Source organism: Chaetodon trifascialis, chromosome 6 (assembly GCF_039877785.1).
Source record: "Chaetodon trifascialis isolate fChaTrf1 chromosome 6, fChaTrf1.hap1, whole genome shotgun sequence".
In the NCBI taxonomy this organism is placed as follows: Eukaryota; Metazoa; Chordata; class Actinopteri; order Chaetodontiformes; family Chaetodontidae; genus Chaetodon; species Chaetodon trifascialis.
This window is the reverse complement of record NC_092061.1, coordinates 13,546,987-13,555,583: the sequence shown is the minus strand read 5'-3', so window position 1 is coordinate 13,555,583 and position 8,597 is coordinate 13,546,987. Positions and strand designations below refer to the sequence as shown.

Sequence of the window (8,597 nt, the reverse complement as noted above, 5' to 3'; positions counted from 1 at the left end):
ACACACACACACACACACACACACACACACACACACACACACACACACACACACACACACACACACACACACACAGAGCTACATTTACTTGAACATATGATGTCTGCAGGATTTAAGACACTGACTTCCAGCTGCTCGTTTGTTTCAGGTGATGAGAAAGGAAACTGGATCCTGGAGGGACTTTGGGTTTGGCATGACGTGCCAATACAGGTCTGAACTCATGAAAACTTGACTCTTTAGAGGTCTGATGTTCTCACAGGACGGGTCATATGATGATCTTAAAGAAAACGATGCCCTGCTTTAGATTAAACTACGACAGTATATAAAGTAGTTACACTTAGCTCACCCTAAAATATCGACAGCAGCAAAATGCACTTTAATGTAGCAGTAATATTAATCCCAAAACATAAACAATAGAAAAAACACTGACAGGGAAAATTTTTACTACATAATGAGTACTTTTTACTTTTCATAGCTTAAGTAAATTTTGCTGATGGTATTGACATACTTTTACTTAAGTAAGCTTTTAAAAGCAGGACTTTAACTTGCTGTATTGTTGATACTTTTATTTAAGTAAAGAATCTGAATACTTCTTCCAGCACTGATCTAGCCATTGTGTCAGGAGTGGTTCACAGTTTTCACCCTCGAGTCCATCCATCCATTTTCTATGCCGCTTATCCCTTTCGGGGTCGCGGGGGGGCCAGAGCCTATCTCGGCTGTCAACGGGCGAGAGGCGGGGTACACCCTGGACCGGTCGCCAGCCGATCGCAGGGCACATACACACAACCATTCACACTCACACTCACACCTAGGGGCAATTTAGAGTCACCAATCAACCTAATGAGCATGTTTTTGGTCTGTGGGAGGAAGCCGGAGTGCCCGGAGAGAACCCACGCATGCACGGGAAGAACATGCAAACTTCACACAGAAAGGCCCGACCTGGGAATCGAACCTGCGACCTTCTTGCTGTGAGGCACGCGCACTACCTGCTGCCCACCCTCGAGTCTAATATTTCATTTTGGAAATTGTTTTTCCATCATTTGCTTATCATTTAAATTTATGAGGAAGTGGGTGTTTTTGTAACCTTTCCACTCAAATCACAGTTGTGTAAAGTAACTAAGTACATTTACTCAAGTACTTAAGTACAATTCAGGTCCTTCCCTAATGTAAAAGCATGTAAGTACTTTAAGCTAAATGTACAAAAGAGTCAAAAATAAAAGTACTCATAATGTAGAAAAATGGCTCTGTGAGTGTCACACTAAATTATATATCACATTATCACATCATTACTGATGTATGAGTGTGTGTATGAGCAGCATTTTACTGTTCTAAATGCAGGACTTCTACTTGTAATAGAGGATTTTCCACATCCTCTATAAAGAAGGATCTCCATTCTTCTTCCAGCACTGAGGAGAAGTAAACGCTCTTCTATTAATCTATTAATAGGGATACTGGGTAAAGCTCATTACCTCTGAGGACGCACGCAGCGGAGGGAGGAGCAGCTCAGCATCGGCAGACGGCTGTCGTAGCGCCCACAAAGGCACGCGATAGGCTCGGAGCGCCGACTACCACGTCCCTGTCCTGTGCTGCATTCAGGTACACCTCAGGAATCCAACATAAACTGTTACCTGGCGGTTTTTCTATGCTAGAGTCCTACCTGGGTGTTAATTTAAACACATTCATTTAGGAATATATGACATTTAAGCACAAACTGACACTAACTTCAGCTGCAAAGTAGGTGGCAGGATCTCTTCAAGAAAGGTTCCCAAGATCAGGAGATGAAGCTAGACCCACCATAAAGGATAGTTACACAAAATACAACATCTTTAAAACTGCCCATATGAACATAGAAGTCGTTTTTTGCTTTATAATTCTTCATGTTCACACTAGACACTGAGAGATAATTTCCCAATAGACCAGAATGGCATCATTCCATCAGGTGCAAAGCACCAAGGCCGTGTCCCCATTGGAGCTAAAGAAACAACCATATTAATAGTAGCCAAAGCTTTCACACTGACATTTGAGGCAAATAAGATTAATGAACATTCTCTGTCGAAGTAGTGATGAGTACAGTTATACAGCGTAAACATGTCCTGTCACCTGCACCTACATCTCAGCCCAAATCTGACATCTGTGATGTAGACTTCTGTTTTGAAGTCTTGAGTTTGGCATTAAGTCTATTGCCATCTTGTTTCTTGTTTGTTTTGTTTTGTGGTGGTGTATCTTCTATTTTGCTCCAAATGGAACCACACTTTACATACTGAAGATCATGCTGCATTGAAGAAGACTTGAAACCAGCAAGCAAGAGCATAAACTCAATAGAAACAGCTTACTGAGATCACAAATCAAGTAAGAACTAGGCTCATTTTCTCATCATCTTCCATAGGTGATAGGAGGTCTTCTTTTTGCAACCAGTGGAGTCGCCCCCTACTGGCCATTTGAAACGAACACAGCTTTAAGGCTCTTCTGCTTGGCTTCACTTTGCTCTGCCCACTATTTACACAGTCAATACTCTCCACCCACTAAACATCACAACTGGGCTGCTCAGGTTTCACATACCGAAACTCCAGGTTTGCCAGCTGCATTCCCAAAACCCCGATATTTCCGTGCTGTACGTGAAGGCAGCATTAATCCTTACCTCTGCGGGTAGCGGACCGCTCGGACTGTCCCTCGCTGTTAAAGTCTCAGAGAGGACAGGAGGTATTATGAGCTGAAGAAATCCTGCTGTGTTATGATGGTTTATGGGCAGTTGAACGGGTGAGAGGCTCTTCCCGTGTGTGGTGGTCTTAGAGTAGTTTTAGCCTTTAGTTGAGTGTTTTTCACTTAGAGTATATTTTATCTTATCGTCTTAAGCCCCCCGGTAGTTCTTTAGCTTCTCGGACAGTCCCGGAGTTTGATGACAGCGCAATGACCCCGGTGTGTTTTAATTTTGTGCTGGAATAGCGAGACATGTGCGGCAGATAGGCTGCGTCTCGTCTCGCCTGAAAGCAGCCGGGACCACAGGACATTTTTCACAGAGACAGACACCAGAAGACGGACACGCATAATGTTTGACGCGTCGGGGATCCCTCTCATCGTGCTGGACGTCACCTGTCTTATCCTCGGTATGTACATCTGATCCACCATTGTCCAAGCTTTTAACAACAACTGCATGTCGTCAAAGCAACTTTCTTTGGCGTAAAACAGAAATTAAAGGCCTCGCAGTGCGCCGCTCCTATGGAGGCATTTTATATGTTTAAGCGTTCAAATGATTTGCATTAAACGTCATATAAATACACACGGGGAGGCTTGAGGTTTAGGGAACCAGGCAGGAAGAAAGAAAGAAAACAAAGTCCCACCCTGTGCGTGTTTCTTTTTCCAAGCAAAGCTGTATTTTTAGCTCTGTGTTTGGAATGTAATCACAGCAGAGACACGCTGCAGGACCGCTAAACGCGACTGACAATGCTGCAGAGGCACTGCGATAAAAAAAGACATCGAGGAACCCTGTGGACGGGTTGATAGCTGCCACATTTGATAAGGACACAGAGTTTGAGACACTCAGAGCTCCAGAGATATTTTCCTGTCATTAATCTGCGCTGTCTCTCTCTTTTTGCTTAGTCAGTGTCGGCCGGGCTGCTGACTGCGCACCAGTCCTAGAAAATATAAACACTATTTCCAGTCCTACGTCTGAATTTAAGGTCTAGTTTGTTGGAAGTCCTCCTTTTATGTTATGTAAACTATGATTCACAGTATGTCCAGGACACTCCCTTAAAGTCAGTGTTGGAGGAAGTATTGAGATCCTTTACTCACTGTGAGTAAAAGTAGAAATACCACAGTGGAAAAGTACTCAAGTAAAGCCCTGCACTTAAAGTACAGATGCATTATTAGTAAAAAGTGCTGAAAGTACCAAAAAATAAATTATATATTCTATAACTACAGTTTTCAAATACATATTGAGTAGAAAGTACAATATTTCTCTTTGAAATGTAAAGTAGAACTATGAAGTAGCATAATGGTAATACTCAAGTAAAGTATAAGTAAACAAATGCATACCTACTTGAGTAAATGCACTTAATTATTTTCCACTCCCATCTCTTTCCTCTATGCATTAAAAGCATACAAAACCCCCATTAATATGTCATCTATGCTTCACTTTTTTATTCTTTTCCTTTGCTTTCATTATTTGATACTTGCATCTTTGAAGTAGTCACACAACTGTTGTCTTTCATGATGTGATTTCTCTTTCGGGTGTATGTGAGACTTTTTACTTGTCTGCTCTCTGAGAGTGTTATCAGTCATTTGTTCACATGATTCAGTTTTCCAGCTGTCAAATCTCAGTCGGACATTGAATTGACCCCCCCGCCTTGATAAAGGTCGTTGGACTTTGTGAACATCAGAGACAACGATGGCTATAAACTCAGGGGTTTATTGTTCTACCCTTGATAAAGTCATGATAAAATGTCATGACATTAATCGTCTGTTACATGTTTTAGCTGGTCTAATATTAATTATATGTTAAATACAAATCACTTTTCAAGTTTTTTGTCACCATTTTTCCAGAAGCAACAATGAAATATCAGATATTGTTCCCCTGTGATCAGATTCCCTTCTGCTTCTGCTCCTCTCTGTCTTGCTGTTGATGTTTTTAAGGTGGAACACAGACTCATACCAGCTGATTGTATTTTGAAAGATTAGCTGCATGATTTAATCAGCAGGCTTTACTTTATTTTTAGAGTCAGTGCAATTTACCCCACTGTAGGTTTAATGTAACAGACTTAAACAAAGGTCTGTGACTGTGCAATAACTCATTTAGCCAAAAAGCATCATAGCCAGTGATCGTACATGGAGGAATGCCTGGCATTGCATTGCTGATTTCAGTTTAGCCAAATGCCTTTTGTCTCATCTCAGTTCACTTTTGTAATATTTAGAGAAGCTGTGGGGGAATGAAGTGTAAGCAAAGCAAGTCGAAGCATGTTTCACGTGCTTTGTGGGAGATTTCTGTACAGATTATCATGATTAGTCTCTCCAGATGATCATACCTTCGTTGTTCCAGCGCTGAAAGTTAAATTTGTGACTTGAATGCAAGGTTAGATGAGGATACTCTCCATGAGTCCTCATACCCGTTTTGCAATATTGTTCTGTCGTAAGACTTAAGGCCCTAACTGTTTCACTCAGTTATTGTGTAACTTTCCCCTTAAATAGAGCGATTTTTCCTTGCAGCAAAATGGAAGAGTCACCAGCTTCTTTTTTAGGAGGGGAAACGCCTGTCTGATGTGAACATGGGCACATATCACGTTTCCTGTGACAAAATCATAACATTATTAGCATTGTGTAAGAGCAGCAGTGACTCATTGGGTTGATGAGGCAGAGTTTATAATCACTGTCTGCCTCTTTCTTTATTTTTTTAACAGTTGGACTTCCGTTTTTCATCCTTACCCCTCAACACAACCCTTTCAAACGAGGCTTCTTCTGTAACGATGAGTCGATCAGATATCCCGTCAAAGAGGACACGATATCCTACCAGTTGCTGGGAGGAGTCATGATCCCCTTCACACTGATCGTGGTAGGTCCACAGTCATTTTCCATAAGCGCGCTAATCTTTAAATGTCACTGCAGAGAGAAGCTTGACAGCTTTCTTTGTCGTCTTGTGAGTGACTGTTTGCCCTAGAGCAGACTGCTCATTATTTAATCTCTTCTCTTGCAGATTGTCTGTGGCGAGTGCCTTTCTGTTTACATGTCCCGCATCAAGAACCAGTCTTTGGGGACCAAATATGTGGCGTGTGTCTACAAAGCTGTGGGGAGCTACGTCTTTGGAGCTGCTGCTAGCCAGTCCCTGACGGACATAGCCAAGTACTCAATTGGCCGTCTGAGGCCAAGCTTCTTGGCTGCTTGCAAACCAGTCTGGGATCGCATCAACTGCAAAGCTGGTGGATACATCGAGAACTTCACCTGCACTGGAGACAAGTTTCTGGTAGATGAGGCCAGGTAATGGTCCTTTGTGATAATAATATATTTGGTAAGCATTGGGTAACAGTTGCAGAGCCTCACTGGGAGGAGCCTGATAATACAAAGTGCCTGGTTCTTTGCATCAGTTTATGGTACATATAGTGTCTCTGGAGAACAGGGTTAACTATTACAGGTCCGGCAGTCCTTAAAGGGATACTCCAGTTTAGCATTGCACCTTCATAGAGTTGTGTGTCAGAACTGATGCAGTACGCCATGGCGTCCTGCCTGTTCTCAAAAACACTACATCATACACTTCCCACAATTCAATTCAAGATCTTTACTGGGAAATTTGATGTCACAGCACCAGAAATGCAAGAACAGATGCACAACTACTTAACTTTAAGAAACTTTAAAATCAAATATATGCTTTATACGTCTACTAGTGAAAATGATAAATAACAGGTGCTCACTAATGTATACATCAACATTAATAGTAACTATATAACTATTAATAATGTAATAATTTCTTTTCGTTAGACCACCCCTACCATCTCTTTCGAAGTCTGAGCCACTAGTTTAGGCCCTTCTTAAAAAATGTGTTGCCTCAAAGCCGAAGTTGAGATAACGCTGATGATATCAGTGGAGGTATTTTGTCAGATAAAGCTCCTCTAGGCTCACAGCTGATATTATACACCTGGTTTTACACCTGGCTTATGTGGAAAATTAGCAAAGTTCCCCTTTAAGGTATTTCCAAATCCATAACAGCACTGTAAAATGACAGCGACAAAGTTTGATTATGATAGACATCCTTTGTTATGAGTCTAAAATATGCATTTGGCTCAATTACGCTGGTAGTGTCTAATTTCATTCAATATCTCTCTTTTTTTTTCTTTTGCAGACTGTCCTTCTACTCCGGCCATGCATCTTTCTCTATGTACTGCATGCTGTTCCTTGTAGTAAGTACTCATTTTCTACTTATAGCCTAAATACAGCTTACACACAAGTGCAAGAAATGCTGAAAATAATCTACACACAATTTACAAAGTACATGAGCCGTAACACAGACAGCATAAACTGCATGTGATCGTCTAATGTTTATCGACTGTCTCCCTCTGACGACTGCAGCTGTACATTCAGGCCAGACTGAAGTCTGAGTGGGCAAGACTTCTGCGTCCCACCATCCAATTCTTCCTGATCGCAACTGCTGTGTACGTGGGTCTGTCCCGGGTGTCTGACTACAAACATCACTGGAGTGATGTGCTCGCTGGCCTCCTGCAAGGGGGTTTAGTGGCTATTTTCACAGTAAGTCTCATGTGAAGATCTGCGGTGAAGCAAGACATCACGCAATTCTTATGCAGTAGCCATTGAAAAAGTCTGTTTATTTATAAAGCGCATTTAGAGAGAGCATGTTTGCTTTTAACAATGAGTTTCTGGTGACTGACCCACCAGCGCGTCGATGAGGTTGAAGTGATAAAAGCCCTAAATCAGAATGATGATAAGAGAACATACTTTACTTTAATGTTCTTCTCCATCTCCATGGTACAACTACAGTAATGAAGCTGAATGTTTTAATTTGACTGCTTGTTTTTCTGCAGGTGTTCTGTGTGTCCAATTTCTTTGAACAACCAGTGGACCCAGTGGTGTCACAGGAGGAAGAAGCATCACACACCAGTCTACAGGACAACCCTTCCAATGGGAACCACTACGGCAGCACTGACTGAACCTGAGGCCTCCAAGACAACACTGTACAGGGTCTCTTTCCCTTAAAATGGTTACAGGGGGCTTGAAACACATCAGTGAACTGGACCTATTTGATATTAACTTCTGGCTGTTTCTGTGCATTTCTTCACCTTGCCCTATGGAGCCAACTCTGCAGCCTGCAGGCTTTAGCTGCTGCCTTTGGTATGGTCGGTAAACCTTAAATACAGGAAGAAAAATGCACTACAGAAGACAGTACTCGCACTTTATCGTGATATAAAGATGCAGAAGTTTCTGTTGAGTTTGAGGGTAAATCCAATGTAACACAGTTTGTTATGGGAGGACAAAACAAAATACAGCATGTTGGGTTTACCGTAGAAAAAGTTGCTTTTTTTTACAGTATGAGCTTGTTGGAAATGTGGTTTCTAGTGTATATTGGTCTGGTGTTGCCATCATGAATGAATGAAATTCCTTTCGCCTAGAATATAATGAGCGTCTGTGTGCGCACTGCAAGCAGGCTTGTAGAGAGCCTGGCACCTGTGAATAAGAAAACCTGGACTGTCCTTAAACTTAAAGTGAAGACTGAAGTTGGAAATAATATATTTCATGTTGATTTTTGCCTAAGTCAGATTGCTGCTACGTGCTGTCCCTTCTCTGGAGTAATTTCATGTATGAAATGATTTCTTTTTTGTGTGTTTGAGAAATAAATTTTGCTACTTTGTTACAAAGGAGGGAGATTGTTGCTGTGTGTTTTGTCTGTAAAGAAAAACAAGGCAGATATAATGTTAGTGAATAGAGCCTTAGACATGGTGCAGCTGCTGATTTTGCACAAAGTATAAACCCATTGCTGCTGCAGAATAGCTAAGCTGCCTTTTTCCACTGAGATGTGTGGCATCAAGGAAGAGAAACTAATTCAGTAACCAAATTGTCTCAGAAAAACCTGAAAGAAAGGTTCTTAAAAGCAAAACAGTGCT

General features: G+C 41.6%; 1 protein-coding gene across 1 annotated transcript; it reads left to right on the top strand.

Annotated features, from left to right (window-relative positions):
* The first annotated feature begins 2,533 nt into the window (after nucleotides 1-2,533).
* On the top strand, nucleotides 2,534-8,355 carry LOC139333033 (phospholipid phosphatase 1-like). Its single transcript, XM_070965273.1, has 6 exons — nucleotides 2,534-3,104; nucleotides 5,391-5,542; nucleotides 5,684-5,964; nucleotides 6,824-6,881; nucleotides 7,051-7,227; nucleotides 7,521-8,355. Exons 1-6 carry the CDS (start codon nucleotides 3,047-3,049, stop codon nucleotides 7,644-7,646), a joined length of 852 nt encoding a protein of 283 aa, XP_070821374.1. The 5' UTR covers nucleotides 2,534-3,046; the 3' UTR covers nucleotides 7,647-8,355.
* The last annotated feature ends 242 nt before the right edge of the window (nucleotides 8,356-8,597 follow it).